At 32.1% G+C, this 19,570-nt stretch overlaps 1 protein-coding gene across 1 annotated transcript; it reads left to right on the top strand.

Annotated features, from left to right (window-relative positions):
• Positions 1-14,633: 14,633 nt before the first annotated feature.
• On the top strand, positions 14,634-18,182 carry LOC128185148 (multiple epidermal growth factor-like domains protein 10; the record flags this gene model as incomplete). The annotated part of the gene is made up of 4 exons (XM_052854821.1): positions 14,634-14,727; positions 14,824-14,961; positions 15,890-16,036; positions 17,819-18,182. Coding segments are annotated over 4 exons (444 nt in total), but the record flags the coding sequence as incomplete, so codon positions are not given.
• Positions 18,183-19,570: the final 1,388 nt, after the last annotated feature.

Below are 19,570 nucleotides of genomic sequence, written 5' to 3'. Positions count from 1 at the left end.
TTCCGTCTACGAGATTTTTGTTTTATTTTTTATTTATTTTTAATTTTTTTTTTTTTTTGATTTTCGGATTCCATGCTTCTTACAAAGTTTACATAAAAAATGTGTAAACTAAAATGCAACGTTTTGTATCATGACCTATACACTTGTCAAACTTTACATTGTAAGTATTTAAAGAAACACATTGCTATTTCTGTTATAATGAAATTTATATATACAAACGTACTAGAGTAGGTACTCATTTTTGTTTAAATATATTATGTTACAAGGCATTTGAAAAGTAAATGAACAATTTTACATAGATTTAAGAGTCCAATGTTATGACCGAGTCTGTTATATGGTAAAATTGTAAATGCATACAAACGAAAAATTTATTATGCATGCCATTCCTAAATTAGAGCACATATCCGGTTTATGTTCACAATCCACTTCGAATATTTTTCTTGAAATAAAGTCCGTAAGGCCACAAGGAAATAGATGCATATGTTTATAGCAACAATATATTAGATTAAGTGATTCATTTTTTTTTATAAAATGGTCCTGAATGTAACCTTAATTCACATACATTTTGGTTATTAATCTCTTAGGCTATAATTACATTAATATACGCAGAATTTTTTATCTGGGAATTAGAAAAAAAGTTGTAAAAAGCGCCTTATTTTTCACTTCATATCGGATCCTTCAGTTTTATTCGATAATACACAATGTATACAATTTCAAAGTAAGGAAGTATACGAACGCAAATTAATATTAACGCATTTGTTTTGGTGCATTCGATCCAAATGGCCAACATTGAGCTGCAGGCGCTGATATGTTTTTTCATGACTAGTTACACTTTTGCATTGCGATGTGAAGGGTAGGAATTTAATGAACATTTCATTTCTTAATGAATTTAGTATCTACGTTCTTTTTGTCAACTGAAATGATATAACCTCAATTATCATCAAACTAAAGATTAAAAAAAATATTTAACATTTTTTTTCATTCGTTTTGTAAGGTATTGTGGTATACGAATAGCCTCAGACTAATCATACATATGTGACTGATTTTGATACGTCAATAACTTTCTCGCCGCTTCTTTTCTGTAAAATGCAGTATTACATATGATGATTTAAAAAAAAAAAGAACCCTCACCCTTATCATAATCAGAAGAATACATGTTTTTCTTCTATACATTAAATTATTAAAGTGCTAACGTATGTTACAGTACTTTGTTTTGTAAACATGTAACAATCTATCAGTTACTATGCATAATTAGTTATATTTCTATGAATCAAATTGCATTATGACATTCCTCTTAAAATTAACTGTCCTCTGTATCCTGGTATTTTATTAACAACTGAAATAACGACATCATTGTAGCGTATCAAGCTTTTTTTGGTTTAGTGGTATACTTTTCAGAAAATTCAACAATAATTACATGTTTACAACTTGTTTAACTTATTGCGTTGAATCATTAAAGTTTACATTTTTGTGATAATGTGCTTTATAAAGAGCAATCTCTTTCGTTTTCAATTTTTAAATCCAAACATATTGAATATTTATTATTCATGTCAATCCTATATATTTTAAAACAAATATCCGGTTAATGTTAACAACCCACTTATAATATTTATGAAATCATCTATTTTTCAAGTCCTTAATGGCACAGGGAAGTAAATGAACAGCATTTATGTCAGATATCAACAACATAACGGATTTAATTTTAACAACATAGTCTGGTCATCAATGTCATGATTATCAAGTTTGCTATTGTTTTTATCGTGTAGGCCATAATAAAATCAACATGCACATAAAATTTTCTTTATTCAGTTTAATGAGTATTGTATGAAAGTCCCTTAATTCGAGTTTTCATATCTGATTTTACTCGTTATTCATTAATGCCTAATATACACAAGCTCTCAAAGGAAGGAAGTACACGAAAACGTTTTTGATATCAGCGTGTGTTGTTTTGATGAATGCGATCCAAATGGCAAACATTGAGCAGCAGGCGTTATTTTCCATTTTTATGACTAGTTACACTTTTGCATAGCGGTGTGAAGGGTAGGATATATTTTTTCCTTGACAAATTTAGCAAAAATTTTACTAATTTTTCAACAGAATTCATTAAATGGCAAGCAAATCCATTAACTTCCATTTAACGGAATATCAGCATGTTACAGATTTATTACAACGACAGAGAAAAACATGCTTATTGCTTATCGACAAAAGTTGTATTGTAGATGGAAAACAGAAATTCGCAACAGTTGTATTTTAAATGATTAGCATAAATATTCAAGGGGCATGATCTAAATTTTGGTCGAATTTTATTTTTCTACTTTTATTATTTACAATGCTTTATAAATGTATTTCTAATGAAAAAAATGAAATTTGAGAGTCATTCAAGGAGTTATAAGTAAGATACAGTACTCTCAACTCTTTGTCATGTAAACAAGGCCCGTGCCCTATTTTGTTTAAGGCCCTGTCACACCAAGCTGCGTCCCCACGGCGTGTTCACGGCGTTGTAAAATTCATGGAATCGCTGAAGAATCGCAAGGAAAATTCAGAAAAAATGAACTGTTTTATTTGAAAATTTTACAAGTGGAGATACCACGGCGTCCTGACGGCGACCGAGGCGTTCTTACGGAGCTCCCACGACATGTAACTGCGTTTCCACGAAGTTCTACTTGGCGGTTAACTGCGCTCTCGGAAAGCGCTCATGACGTGCAAGGATTTTTAACCTCGCATCCACGGCGTGCTCTGCGCGCTGACTGCGCTCACAACACGTTCTTTACTTCTTAGAAGGTTAATATTAATTTGTACAATTGTATGGGAAACAATCAAGAATTTACAACTAGTAAATAAATGATTAAAAAATTGTTTTGATTTTATGAAAAGGTACATAGTAATTGAAACATCGTTACTTCTAAACAATTTGTGAAGGACTAGGTTTAACTCTTAGTAGTCAGGTCTACAAAAAAGATCCGTTATTAGTTGTTAGGAAAAATAGAAACGATTTGAAAACATCAGAACCAAATGGCATGAATTCAATCTACGTCCATGGATAAATCTTGGAATACTATTAGTATTAGCAAATGCTACTTTTTACATAGTCATCTACATCCAATTTGAAAATAATTACATCGCTTGCTATTGTACAACAGCCATTTTTCGAGTTTTCGTGGTCTTGATGACAACGCACTAGAAGCGCCGTGGGAGCGCGGTATAAACGCAGAAGAAAAGTCAAGAGAGCGGCGAAGAATAAGCAACAGCTCTCTTGGGCCGCTGTGGGAACGCAGCCAAATGGAAAACAACTTGTTAAAACGCTGTGGATGTGCAGTGAGAGCGCGATTGAGACGCAGTGAGATCCAAAAGGACTCCATGAAGTCTTCGTGCAAGCGCCGATCCAGCTTTCGGGGTGCTGTTGGAGATCTTACGGCGCTGCCACGGCGACCTCACTGCGCTTCTTCGGCGTGTTTATCAAAACGCCGATCCACGGCGCGTACTTTGTGCATGTTCAATGTGCACGCCGTCGCATGACGTTCTAAAATGTTCAAGGCGATCCCACCGCGACGGACGAAGATGCCATTGCGTTGTTACGGCGCTGTAGGAAGTAATTATTTAAGGACGCAGCGGGATCGCTGTGAGGACGCAGCTCCGGTGTGACAGGGGTTTTACATTGGTTCAATATACCAGTTAAAAAATCTTTTTCAACCTGATTTTTCTATCTTTTTATTAATTTGAAGCAAAATGAAACAGTTCCTAACGTTTAAGACATTCATTTTAGGTCTAACATTGAAATTTGTACTTGAACATTCAAAATGTAAATAATCGCTTTGTTTACATAGCAAAAGATTTCAAGCTGTGTTACTTGCTTATAACTCAACGTATAAAACTCAAATTTATTTTGCCTCTTAAGGATGCCTTACTGAAGCATTGTAAAGATTAAAATTGGTAAAATAATTTTTACTCAAAATCGTGATCATACCCCTTTAACTTGTAGCTCCTCCCTATCACTTTACTTTTTTTAGTAAGTACATGCATTCAAGAGTTACAGTACCTGCAACGTTATTTTTTACAAGATAAACGATAGGATAGGATTCATGCACGATAGGATAGGATTAACGCACGATAGATCAGTATACACGCACAATAGAATAGGATTAATACATGATAGATCAGTATACACGCACGGTAGAATATGATTGATACACGATAGGAAAGGATAAACGATGTTCATGATAAACGTATAATCGCTTTAAACAATCATCTCGAATAAACTTTTGAGAAAGAACACGTGCGAATAAAGATTTACGCGGAATTTATTTTTAGTAACAATTGCCGAGTTGTATAAAAATGACCAGTTATTTTTTTAACTAAATTCATGAGCTTAAATGGTCAATAAATTTTCTGTAATGTTAACGTTGTTTTCCTTACCACACACCCTAGTCGATTGCCGAGAACATGTCAGCCCGAAATCAAATACCACACGAAAAAAAAGAGGGTTCAATTAAAATCGGTTTTCTAGCCGATTGCCGAAAACATTTCAACCTGAAATCAAACATATAACGAAAAGTAACGGGTTTAATTAAAATAAAACTCTATTTTAATTAAATATAAATAATTTCATAAATAATTTTGTTTTTGTAAAATATGATGCATATAAAATGAATTATATGGCTTAAAGAATAATGTTTACGCTTCGCGTGCGATTTAATATATTCGACATACAGGTAAATATCTTACCTTGTTCCTTAGAACTTCGATAGTTTACATTAACTTTTCATTTTCAATGCTTACAGAAATGATTTACATGTAATATTGGTTAATTTTGATTTAAAAAATTAAGAAATTAGTACCATGATATAATGCTGGATAGGATTTTACAATTCTTGTTCGATAAATTTCCGTATACGACGCACTGAACGAGTTGCAACTTTGAAATGAATTTACTGGCTGATGAAAAGGCACGAAATGATTAACACGATAGAATATACGGAATAAATGTTAAAATTGAACGATACATCTGATAAGATTAACGCACGATAGGATAGATTTAACGCACGATAGAATAGTATGCACACACGATAGGATAGGATTAACGCATGATAAAACAGTATACACGCACGATACCATAGGATTGATACACGATACGATAGGATAGGATTGTAAAAAAAAACGTTGCAGGTACTGTAGCCATTATCAACTTTAATTACCATTAATACTTTCAAAATAATATAGTAGTTTTTTTTTCAAAGATAAAGTTTTAAAATGTTTCAGGTTCTACAAAGGTTGTTGTCCAACTTCATCATGGAACTCGGTAACTCAACAGTGTGAGCGTAAGTTTACTTAAACTATATCTACGATGGCCGATAGCGGCCGTCACTTTACACAGATGTTTTGTGTGTAACGTGTACAGCATTTTCACTGAAACCCACTGACACATATCACCTAAAAGTAAAAGTGTACAAAGTGTAGAGTGTCATTGCAAAATTCAATGTAAACTCTACACCAACATTATAATTACATGTATGTGTGTAAAGTGTCAGGAAAAGTTTCATGTACACTCTACATCTAAAGGTAATATCAAAAAACAATATGGAAAGAAAGATTCTATTTTTTTCCCTCTCTCTTCCCCCGGTATCGGTACCCTTTCCTATTTTAATTGGTTCGTCTAGTCTTAGTTTCAAGACATGCACATGTTTATTGGATTTACAATAGCTTATGCGACAGACTTGAACATTTTGGAGAAAACTTTTAAAGTGGAGCATGCAAGTTAATAATTTTTAAATGTTTAAATTTTAAATATAATTGAAAAATACAATTTCCAAATTTATGCGGAATAAAAAACAACGAAAGAATTTGCCTATTTTTTGTTTGTTTGTTGGTCTTCGTGCATTCCAATACGTAATTTGGGGGATGATGATGAAACAATTATTTTATTTCCTCTTCCAAATGACTGTCCTTTGACATTTAGTGACTTGAATAAGTATTGCTTGGCGTTTTAAATATTTGCATTCCATTTTGTCCGTTTTATAATTAATCACAGAATCTCTATTATCAAACTTAAACTTTACAGCTCACTTTATTATTTAAAGAAAATACAAATGTTAATTGCTTATGTTAAGTATTGTCATAATATTACATGTTTATAAAGACAAAAGGTGAGAATACACAGCACTACATTACTTGACATCTTATTTGTTCACATTTGTTCTAGAATCATACGTTAGTTCTAAGGAGCTTTCATTTTTCTTTTTACCGCATACCTCTTTGTTTGCAGTTTGAAAACCCTGCACATCAGATGACGTTATTTATTCTTTTTTACCAAATATTTACAGATATTCTATTTTCGATCGGGCTGGTTGATTCCAAAATTCAGTTATGACCACATCCACAAATGTATTACCGTTAAACACAAATGTACAAAAAATTCTTGACAAATGATTTGCACCTTTAAGCAATTTTACAGTTTATTTAGGCTTTTTTACCTAATTAAATCCATACTGTTTGTATCTCTCTCGTTGCGCCGTGGCTTTAACGTTTTTTTAGTTAGTTTTAAAGAGGACTATCTGTCTTTAGTGACTGATAGTTATTCAACAAAACAATTTATCTGGTTATTATTTGGTACATAAAAAGTAAGACAATACTTAATTTGAGGTTGCAATATTATATGGTTTTAAGTCCAATTTGTAGAAATATTATTTTTGATATTATATGGGTTTGACAGTGCCGTGACCTTTTGAATTTTGAATAGTTCTTGGAAAAAAATGAATATATTTAATTGATTGATTTCAAACCATTTGAAAGTAATACTAAATTATGTCACCCAATTATAGTAGTAATATGACTTTATGTAAAATAGGTATGATAAAAGTCTTCAGAAAACCTGAACATATTTTTATTGGAGGTCAACATAAGCATGGAATTTGAGATATCCAAGACATAAAAAAAGAATGTAGTTCTTACAATATTAATTTTAGACTAATGGTTCCATTAATTCTTTTTGGATCGCCTTCTATTTTTTTTATATGGTCTTGGCTATATAACAAATGACTCATCCCAATATATAATGAAAGGTTGAAAAAAAAACTGCAAGTGAAGTTAAGATGCAGTTCAGTTTGATGTCCTAAAACATATGCTGCACAGAGGTGTCCACATATACTCAGTTACCTAATGTAAGGACGATAATTCTTTGTAAGTTATAGGAACTATAAATTGTAGTTTGTAAAAATAACGATTTGACATCCATCGAAAACATATTATAGCAAAAAATGTTCTCAGGTATCGTGTTTTATATTCAATTATTAAATTATATCATCTTATAAAATACTTCATCAGGATCGCGGTATTAGTACTTAAATTTGTTACTTTTCGTAGTCTGCATGCCAGGGTTTATTGGTATGAACTGCTCCGTTGTTCGCTCTCCGTATTATGGAGTAGAAACGACATAGCAATTCAACTGACTTGTGCTATGGATCTATAGGATGTCTAAATGAACGTTTCACCACCGGTTCATAAACCGAGTTTTTAAAAATTTTGTTTGCATGTCAGGTTATTTAAATTAAAAAAAAACTGTTGTCAAAGCCACATAGTCTAAAACATGATCCATGAAAAACAATTACATGATATCGATAAATGATTTCCGGTATTATATGTCCAGGAAGTTTTAATATGACGGACTGCCTTTTATCTTCCTCTGATTTTACAACAACAAAAACTCATCAAAAAAGACGCTGTAAAATTTTTCTGGGAAGACGTTTTAACAATCCGTATACGTAAGATTAGTGAACAGTTTATATGACAAAAATGTAGAATGTGATGAAAGGAAAGATACATTAAATTTCAGAAATGCTTGTAGTGGTGACACAAAAATTGTAAATAATTCAAAATACATTCAAATACTAATACTGCTGTTGTTACATTTGTATTGTCGAATATTTTCTGAAATAGAGAGGAATTTTCCTGTAATATGTTTGCCAAAAAAAATAAAAAAAAGCATAAAAAGCGGTGCTCATCAAATATATAAGAATTGATTAACATTATATCATTCCATATACAGTGAAAAAACAAATAAAATAATGAAAAAAAAAATGTCTGTTTTTTTTGTAACCTATGGAGGATGTAATATAATTAAACAAGAGGCCTTTGAGGCCACATCGCTCACAAAATATTTGAGAGTATTTAGGTACATTTTCTTCCTAAAATACTTACTAGTTATTTATTTTTTAAACCAGGGTGGTTTTACGCTGTAATACTTTCTTAGGAATAGCGATAATGTCTCTATCCCCGTATCAACATGTGTCAGAACTATGGAAACTGTTTTTAACGGTGTCGTCTTTATTTATTCGTGTCTGAAAAACTATCAAAATCTTATAATTCTGAACCATTGTATATAGAGGGGGCCCCAGAAAGTAGTTACAGCATATCATTTTTTGTATGAGTATTTAACGTTTTTGCAAGACATTTCTAATGTATGATCAACCAAAATTTCAGCGTCAATCATAGAATTATAAGCAGAATACAGAGCTCACAATTTTGCTAGCTTTTAATATATTTAATTTGGTATATCCTATTTAACATCTAATTTGAAAATTTAAACAAAAAAAATGGCCTCATTATGTGTTCAAGGCTCTGTATCTTGCTTATAATTTGAAGCTGAACACTCAAATATGGTTTTTCTTCTTCTCCCTCTTTCGGTAAGGAAATTTACCTCATTAACTTAGTGATGATAACCCCCGCCGTGGGTTTAAAACAGGAGGCTTTCACTTTTAAAAACTGTTAAAACTATTTACACTATGGCTGATTCGTCTACTGAGCTTGCAGCTGAGTCTAGGGGACAATGACTAGTCTGGTCCTGAACTCCTCTATGATGGGTGATGCTGTAACTGGCTCTGGTAGACGATTCCAATCTCTCACCGATCGCGGGAAGACGGAATACCGGTAAACTTCTTTACTCGCCCGCTGCTGTCTGAGTCTGTGACTCTCTATAGTCCGTATGTCATCGGGTGTGTAATATTTCTCTGGATCTATGTCTTCAAGCTGGTTTCTGATCTTGTAGCATAGGACTAGTCTCTGAATGGTTCTCCTATGCTGGGGGGAATCCCATTCGAGTTGGTACAGGAGTCTGGTTACACATCCGGTGAAGGTGTCACGATACCTGGCAGCTCTTCGTTGTACCTGCTCAACTTCTCTGGTGAGTGTGGCTTGGTAGGGGTTCCACACAGACGAGGTATTGATCGTTGGTATGATCAGGGTACAGTATGCTGTTGCCTTTGCTGATTGTGTGCATTGACCCAGGTTACGTCTCAGAAAGCCTAGTTTCCTTGTGGTTGTATGGATGTGTTTCGTCCAATGGAGATCATGGGAGATGGTTACACTAAGATACTTTCCACTCTCTACAACTTCCAGCTAGTGTCCGTGCAGGGTATAGGACATTTGCAGTTGCTGTCTCTTGTTCGAGATCCGGATAACCGTGCACTTTTCCGGATGAAAACTTATCTGCCACCTGTGTCCCCATTTTTCCATGGCAGTGAGATCTTCATGTAGTTTGGCTGCATCTCTCTGGTTTCGGATCTGTCGATAGACCAGGCAATCATCAGCAAACAGTCTGGCATCTGAGTTAGTACACTCTGGAAGGTCATTTATGAAGTGATCCTAGGACGGTACCTTTTTGCACTCTTGAGAGGACGTCAAGAGCTGAGGATGTATGACCATCCAGGAGTACTGCCTAGGTTCTCTGCGTGAGGAAGAAGTCCTGAATCCATCCTAGTGTTGTTCCAGACACTCCATAGTGCTCCAGCTTCAGAAGCAGTCGTTGGTGGGGCACTTTATCAAACGCCTTGGAGAACTCCAGGAGAATTATGTCTGTTTGATGCCCCTGGTCCAACGTAATTACCAGTTGGGTCTCAGATGATCGGCGGGCTCGGAAACCATGTTGCTCATCACATAGGATGTTATGTCGATCGAAGTGACCCATGACTGTACTATGTACTACGTGTTCCAGTAGCTTGGATGCTATTGATGTTAGAGAGACTGGCCTGTAGCTTGATGGTTGGTGTTTCTCCCCTTTCTTGTAAATAGGGACGATGTTTGCTCGGCGTCAATCATCAGGTATCTGTCATTGGTTCAAAATGAGCGCGTACATCCTTGTAAGGTATGAGGCTAAGGACTCTGCACTATGATTCAAGATGAATGCTGGAATATCATCTTGTCCTGTTGCTTTGAATGGGCGCAGTCTCTTTAGCAGCTTCAATACTCCCCTTTCATGGATAGTGATGTTGCTCATAGTAGGGTATGGACTTGGTCCTAGGTCAGGCAATGCAATGAGGTCCTCTCGGGTGTACACTGACTGAAACTGTTCATTTGGTTAGTAAATAGAAATCGTAAACAAGTAAACAGAAGAGACATGCACTAAAACAAAGAGCACAATTTATTTTTCAAATTGAATCATATATATATACCTAGTACATATTGTCAACGATATTAAACTCTGTTTAAACTGAATAAACTCGAGAAAATGCTGTGCATCTCAACAAAACACTTTGCATTAATCAACCATTACGCAAAAGATCATACCGAATTACCAATAGAATGAATTGTATATTAGAACTTTGATAATACATCAGATTTTGCTTATTTGCACAGGTAAACAGTCAACTGTCTGATTTACCGAAGTCTATGTTTGATTCGATACAAAAAAATTACAAAATACAGGCAATAGTTCCCCAGATTACAAAGCATAAATAATATGAAAATGAGCGAAAATCCAAACAAGCTAACATAACACAACCGTCAAATGTGAAAACAGTCAACACATTGAAACATTTATTAATTAACCTCAATTTACTTCACAAAATCGGCACCAATGTATCGTGCATGTTTTAAAGATTTCCTTTGCACGCGAACTGTTGCACAACATTTGCCAGATCGACCTATTTACCATTCAACATGGCTGCTTAAAACAAAGAACCTACTTTTACACCGTCCCGAATGTATAATCTGATCGAAACACGCATTTCCGTTATTATTATTTTCGTAATAACTCGGATTTGAAGCAGAATTAGCCCACAATTTTTGCAATTTATATTTTCCTTTCCATAAGGAATATTAATGCTAATCATGTTATTACGTTGAATTTGACTTAGTAGTTCTTAAGAAGAAGACTTTTTAAAATGCACCCCCTTTTCTACATTTTCGAGGATTTCTCCGCTTTGAATGAAGATCGGTCTTTTACTTCTGCAATTTATATTTGTTTAACAATACGGATGCTTTGTGCCAAGTTTGGTTGAAATTGGTCAATTCTCTTTTAGAGAAGAAGTTCAAAAAGTTTACAGACGGACAGACAGACAGACGGACAAAATGTGATCAGAATAGCTCACTTGAGCTTTCAGCTCGGATGAGCTAATAAACTATATCATAGAAATAAAACAAGTCGCCATGATTCTCCCTGTGTCATTGTATTGAACAGGTTAATCCTTACCCAAGCGATTTAGAATGCATCACTGGTCTTCAGGAGACTGTTAAAACTGTTAAAAACTTCGTATTGTTTTACTAGCTGACTCTGTTGTCTGGACAAATTCAAACGGAATTGTAAAACTTAAGAGTTTAAGTTTAATGTTGTTTTTATCGTTAAAACATACATTTAAAAAATCGATATACGACCAATACGTAAAAAAAATTGAAACCAATTTTTTTTTGTAAAGAGGAAATGAGGTGTAATATGTATATCCTTATGTCTCTATCTTTTTATACCGACGCTGATTTCATAGAAAATAATTAATTGAGGTGTATTTTTTATAACAGTTTATCGAGAAAATCGGGGAGTGTATTGGTATACCAGATTATCGATTCCTCTTATTTTGAAATTATATATCCGTTTATTTTAGCTTGTCTGTCAGGCTACAGTGGGGTGAATTGCTCCCTTACGTGCCCATATCCATTTTACGGAGTAGAATGTCAACAGAGTTGTAACTGTACCCAAGATTTGTGTGATGTGTCGACAGGATGTATTAGTTATGGCAAAAGTAAAAAAAAATATATCAGATACTTTTTAAAAAAATCAATAAAACCATTTATTGCTTTCCCCTGAAGTTTGAATACTAGTTTTCCTACTTAGGATGTGTGCCAGGCTACAGTGGAGTGAACTGCTCCCTCTCGTGTCCTTATCCATCTTACGGAGTAGACTGTCAACAGATTTGTAACTGTATCCAAGATTTGTGTGATGTCTCAAAAGGATGTATGAATTCCAACAAAGGTATTAACATAATATATACTTTCTTAAAAATCTTTTTGCTAATAAATGTATCAATATATTGATTATTATTACATTTAATTTACTATTTTTTAAATTCCATGTATAATGACTTAAACTGTATTAATAATAAAATGAATGATAATGTCAGATATTCATGATTTGTTTCATTATTACAGACACACCTATTCATTGTTTAACTTTGAACTAAACATATGTGTCTTCCTACTTAGGATGTATGCCTGGCTACAGCGGAGTGAACTGCTCTCTTCAGTGTCCTTATCCATCATACGGAGTGAATTGTCAAAAGATTTGTAACTGTATCCAAGAACTGTGTGATGTATCGACAGGATGTCAACAAACTACCACGGGTAATTAACATATATCTATATCAACTGCTTAATATCTATGAAATGCTAAATTTAAATTTCAACATTATTTTCTTGTGGTTTCTATAAGATCCTTTATGGAATTTAATATATAGTGCATTTTTTGCGATAAAAGTATGTTTGAACCTTTACTTTCTTGATGAAAATACATTCATAAACGTTTATATATAATACAAGATTTTTTTTTTAATTTGTAACTATTTTTTTTTTATTTTTCTCTTATCTTGAAATTTGATACAATTTAAATAGCTCATACAATATGCATATCCGGGTACTTTGGAAGATACTGTAGAGCAAGGTGTATTTACCCTTATTACGGAGAAGAGTGTGAGGCACAATGTAATTGTAGCGAGTCAATGTGTGATGTGACCATTGGATGTAAAGCTGTATATGAAGGTATGATTCAAATGTCTACCAAAAAAGTATTTCTATGATGTTCCGTTTAAAAAGATATCTTTTGAGGTTTTATCATAAAAATAATGTTAAATCTTAAGTTTTCATTTTTGTTTAAATAAATAATCCTTTAAATCATCAAAACTAGGTTATTAAACACACCGATTCGTTCAAAACAAATAACTGTTATAGTTTTACAATTGTTGAATGTTGCTTATTTTTGTATCGTTAGTTATACGTAATTTGAAATTTTCGAAGTTGTTATACAAACAACAGCGAGTTTTTTTTCTACTCGTGGGAGAGTGTTGCTGTTTCCAAATTCTCAACACAGACGTCTCTCCAAGAATTTCCGTTATCATTCTTTATTGACGGCAAAACATTAAAATTGGTAACAACATTTTTACATTCACAAATTATGGTAAGTCTTAATGAAAAAGATAAATGAATAAGTCTTTTATGGAACGATTGCTAACATTTTAATTTTATCTTCATAACAGATCGATTGCTGCAATACGGTGATATAAACATTTTATTTTTAGGTTTCTTTTTTTGTATTGTCAAAGATGAAATTGAAAGAAAATGATGGGTTTAGTTTTTTAAGGAAGGTGTGCTAGAAAGTTTTCTATTTGTTCTGAATTTCTTTTTTTCTTTCTTTGAAATGAAGTTTTTTTAATGTTAAAAATTTTCAAATCACTTTTTATTATGTTTTTTTTTTTTTAAATCTGTATGAATTTTAATAATTTCAAACGACTTGACTGATTGAATTAATGAATTTAAAAATAGCCATTAATTAACTTATTGTATTCAATATAAGTTGTATTCAATATTGTTTGTATTTTAAAGTTTGATATTAACATGTAATTAATTACATTTTTTTGGGCTCACTTTTTTCTATATCATGTTTGAATAACTTTAACACATTTTTATTCATAAGAATAACATCCGATTCGTTATTTTTTTAATTAATTGATTTAGAGTTTAATTATTAATTTGTTTTATATTTAACTGCTATTCACGAAGAAAAACATTAAGTAAATCAGAGATATGTCACGGTTACTATATGATTAATTTCTTTTAAGGACCCGCGTACCCAAAATAATCATTGTACGGATAAATATGTTTTTCGAAAAATAATGATGAAACATACTCATGTATGAAATGATCGAAATAAAAACTTTTCTATTGTAATCTATATTGTTATTTTCATCATATAAAGAGAATATTTAATTACGTTTAGTATCCATCAGTTTACAAATTGATATGTAAATTGGTTTCCGTGATGAAGTTTGAAGATTATAAAAAAAAGATTGTAAAATATATCTTTATGTTCGAAAGGTGTCAAATCGTATTTTAAAAAAATTAGTTCAATTATTGGAACCTCAATTTCATCGTGAAAAAAAGTTTTCCATTCCTTCAAAACATTTCTTTGAATATGTCATTTACGTGAAAATGTTTACAAAAAACAGTGACAACATTCAGCATCAAATTTTGAAAATTGCACTTATACATGCAAATTAATCTTTAACATACATATAGCAAGATTTATATCCTCCATTATTCAAAACTTAGATTTGATTCAAAATTGTTAACATAACAAGGCTGTTATTGAATGTTAAGTTTAATGTTTGAAACGTTTTCGAAACACTTCTTTGTTTTTTAGAGACGGAAATTGTTGCACTGGTTATATTTGGAATGCCGAGACCCAAGAGTGTGACGGTTCGTATAAGTATGTAGTCATATAAAAAATGAATACATCCATTGGTTAACATGACTATATTTCAAGTAACAGTTCTGTTTATGCATATTTTGCAGTTTGTCCTCCAGGGGAACATGGTACAAATTGTAGCTCTCGTTGCCCGTATCCCCTGTACGGACTCTTGTGTCTAGAGTACTGCAAATGTAGCAGAGATTTGTGTGATTATGTGTCCGGGTGTAGTGGATCGACAACAGGTAGAGTATTAGATAAAACTTTTCATTTGAAAAAGGGAAAATGTTTTTTTATGTTTTGAGAAAATAGCATATTTCTCAAGTTAGATATGAAACTTTTTCGGGATATTTGGAACAAATCAATGATAATATTTCCAATCAAAATTTCATAAAGTATTGACTAAACTTTAGCTAGTTATGGCGTAATAAAATGCTACACGTAAATACACTCATTACTTTTCACGTTTGCCTTATATTCTATAAATACAATGGGAAATAATTTATTAGAGATAATATGTATATGAATAAAATATGGACTGGGAAATGTTGGTGCTTTTTTTTTTATTATCAACGGATAAACAGGTATTAGGTATTCAAAATGTGTTAACTGACCGTCCTTTTAATGTGTTACTAGTGTAAACTCTTTTACCGGGCTAATGATATGGCACATTGCAAACAACTTTTAGGAGAGGAGTTTACATGTATGTACAAAATATTTCAAACCTTTACAAACTAATTTTAAATGACGTCAAATAGTTTTAAAATTGTATTGCTTCGTGTTTGTATTCTATTACCAATCTTTTTGGGGAAAAACTAATTTATTTTATATTTGCCTACGTTTTTGTTATAAAATCATCTGTAATTCCAATTCCGAGGAGATCCCTTTTTATGATTTTGATAAATTTGTGCAGTTAACGCAAGGTGTGATCCTGGATTCTTTGAAACAAATTGTCGTGCAAAATGTTCCTATCCATATTTTGGAGTAGATTGTCAGGAACGATGTGATTGCACCAAAAATCTGTGTAATGTTTCCATTGGATGCCTTACTCAAGCATCAGGATCAAAATCTCTTTCTAATATTACATGTAGGTTTTTAAATCGTAGGTCTGAACTACTAGTATGATATTTAATCCTGGAACTTTATTAAAACAAATATACCTTTTGTTAACAGCCAATTCAAAATGCAGTCCGGGTTTTCTTGGTAAGAACTATAGGGGCAAATGCGCCTATCCTTATTACGGTGAGGAATGTCAAGGTCAATGTGACTGTGACATAGACAGCTGTGATGTCTATACAGGGTGCAGGAACATTCCAAGAGGTATTCATTTTTAAAAATGTGGGTTTTTCAGTATCAATCGAATTTTAAGTATAACGAAATTTAATACGTTAACAAATATAACGAAATGATAATTTGATTGTAAAATTATTCCTGCTTTTCGTAAAACACATGCTGATGAAAAGGGTCGTTGTTTTGAAAATATGTCTGTTTTAATAATGTAGAATTAATCAATTGAGGATTTTTTTTTCTATGAAAGATAATTGCATGCTTTAATTAATGATTGTGATAAATATGATGGATATGTACACACTTGCAGAGAATATATCAATCATAATTGGACGAGCGATGTGATTTTGTTAATCTTACTAAAAAGTTAAAAAGCTGAACGATTGACAATCCATCGATTCAAATCGCTGAATTGGAAAGCACAACAATTTAAGCTACTGTAGTGTATTTAGGGGGGGGGTTAACTTCCGCTTTATTTTTATCGGGCTCGGTGTCCTTTTCACTTCTGCCTCTTTTTTCAGGGATCTCGAGAGAGAAGCCACGAGAAGGTTTGCTTTTGATTGTGTTTGCCTTTTGTAGTCGTTTATTATATAATATACCTGTTTTATACATAAGTGAGTGTTGGCTTATCAACTGACCGCGGAAATCACTTCACTACATAAAATTGCGACTCATTCTGTTTAATACGATATCAAAATGCAGATGTATTAATTATTCGTGGTTGCACACGTGGAATGTTAAGTTGGCGTATATAGCACTTCGTTCTTGCTTTTTGTATTAAACAATGTCTCATCTCGTTTCTTGTACATTTAACAGAAAAATTGCAATGAAGGAGCTATGCTAATGTCAGAAGAACATTTACACAGGTGGGTCTGTACAGAGACCCATAAGCCAGAAGTCAGGAAAGAGCTTTCAATTGGACGGAAAGATAATGACATAGAAAGACAAAGTACTCAAAGTACCTATATCCGGTCTAATTTAATAGTGTTGTAAACATTTTTATCGTGTGACATTATTACAGACTAAATAAACACATTGAGAATTAATTAATGGACCTAGTAGAAAAGCAAGTTTTTACATATTCATATTGGTATAATAATTAACTCCCAGACTAAGACTAACTGTTTTACAATTTCCGCAACAAGTTGTTTTCTCAAATTGATACATCTGTTACAGGATTTTTGATTTTAGAATGTTCTCGGCTATTCGTGTTAGAAATGTATACCGCTGCTTAGTAACTAACACAAATCTGCATTGCAATCTCGATGCATTAAGAGTGTTACAAAGAAGATTATTACATTTAGTACTAAAAAGAAAAACCAAGCTATCTGGAATATTGTATTTCTGCATGATTTTACCTAATAAATTCATGTCAAAATGAGAAGTGTTTACTTTATTTTTTTATTAATATCTAGTTTCTTCAAACAATTTTTTTTGACAATGAAGAAAACACCTATATGTCGATTCTATTCACAAAAATCACATTTTATTAGGATTATCACTTATTAAGTTTGAAAATAGCATTTATAAATATTTATCCAAGGTAAATGCAACTTCCTATGGTATAAATGACATTAAATCAAATGTATGGCTGACAAAATTAATGAAAAATGAAATGGCTTGCAAACGTGCTTGTAATTAACTTTGTAAAGATTCAATCCAAGAGTTGTTGGTAATGCGCCTTTTTCGATAATGAAAGTATTTATTCGTTAGATAAGCCATATTGATATCTATGTCGTTTGATTTCCTTAACATTACTTTATTAAATTTATGTAGAAATTGTTCAGACTCTTATTACGATAGCTTTCTCAACAGAAGCCAGTACAATGGATCGATCAGGACATTTTGAAGAACAAGTAAATCACTTCAATGATTCTTGATGTTGACAATTTGTTCTTGTTTTCTTTAATTATTTGTTCAATCAACTCAACGCTGAAAAAGTTAATATATGTATATAGTTTGTCATAACAAACGCTTGCCGAATATTAGTTATAAAACATTCTTTGTATAATTATAATTTTATTGTATTATAATTTGTCGAGGATACAAAGACCATTTGCAAACGGCCATGACCTAATAAATCAATGGATAATAAAAAATGTTGTTGTTAAAAAGCTTCTAAACTTGAAAATAAAGGCATTTTTTGTTTTAAAAAATACTCACTATCCATTATACTTAATCCAGGTATTAGATGTTTATGTCAAGATGCTCATTAATTCTTGCATGCTGATAATCTTTTAAAATAAAATATATGTATATATATTATGAATTGTTATTTTTTGTACACGAATTATATAAATGTAAAAACATATAATTGTATCATTCTTCATTTTTTCAAATCATCTTTTGTGTTAAAGAATGACTATATACATTTTAAAAAAAACCACAGAAATATGTCTTAATGTCTTTTGAGAAGAAAATTAGATTGAACATACATGTATAATGAACGTATATAATAACGATATGAAGATAATATGTGTTGATTTCATAAATTTAACACTAACACAATAAATTCTCACAAAAACAATTAAACTAGAAAAAAAACTAAATTTGCAAATCAAATCTACCTAAGCCTGTTGGTAAAATTCTGATGTTTAAAAGATAAATAAAACCGGCAACATTAATAGTTCAAAAGTACAATTTGATTGAGAAAAGAGAGAGGAGAGGTATATGATGTCTACAGTTTCCGGTATCTCATTCATCAAAATTATATGCATAACATAAAAGGAAGAACACTTTCATTATCTTCTAATTAAGCCCTGTGGTGTGAATTTTCAAATCAATGCATAATTTTTTGGCGATATAACAAGTATCAATATTCGCATAACCTTTGTCCATTCTCATTTCCTCAGCAGATAACAAGTGTCATAAGGAAACAGTTTCATTCAATATATTTTTAGAAATAATTAGATAATGAAGTGTGTGAAAATCAAAATGTGTATCTTCCCATTACATCAATATCAATAACAATCGAGTTTGATTTTCCTTTCTGTAGACCATCGACTTTTATTTGAATGATACTTTTTCCGATTTTAAAATAATACTTTGTGCATTTATAATACCAGACTAAACAATACTAATTTTTTGTAAACTCAAGCGGGAGAGTTAAGAGTACCGTCGTGGGTTTTTTTGTGTGTGTTTTTGTTTTCTTTTGGGGTGGGGAGGGGGGGAGGTTGCGAACACAGTTCTATCTATTGTTGTACAGTCACTAGATTTGCAAATACTAAATTCTTTTAAAATGTTTTAAAAATGCTATTGAAAAACTGTTTGATCTTTTTTTATTCCCTACTGACCGATTATGAAGGGAATGAGTGCCTTAATCTTGGGTGTTACACTCGCGTGCCAAAAGTATGTCAATTTCTTCTTTTTCCCTATATATTTCATTGAAAACAACATCTATTTTAAAACTGGTTTCTGTTGGTACTTTTTGTCAGATTTTGGAAGAAATTTATATTGATTAAAATAGATTTAATTTGCATTTTTTGACATGTATTGAAACAGTTTTTTGTCAACTCTTTTGTAAAATTTGATATTTCAAACACCACACAAAGATATTTTTAAAGAACT

Source organism: Crassostrea angulata, chromosome 5 (genome assembly GCF_025612915.1).
Source record: "Crassostrea angulata isolate pt1a10 chromosome 5, ASM2561291v2, whole genome shotgun sequence".
NCBI lineage: Eukaryota > Metazoa > Mollusca > Bivalvia > Ostreida > Ostreidae > Magallana > Magallana angulata.
Note: the sequence above shows the minus strand (reverse complement) of the source record. Positions and strands in the feature narration are given on the sequence as shown.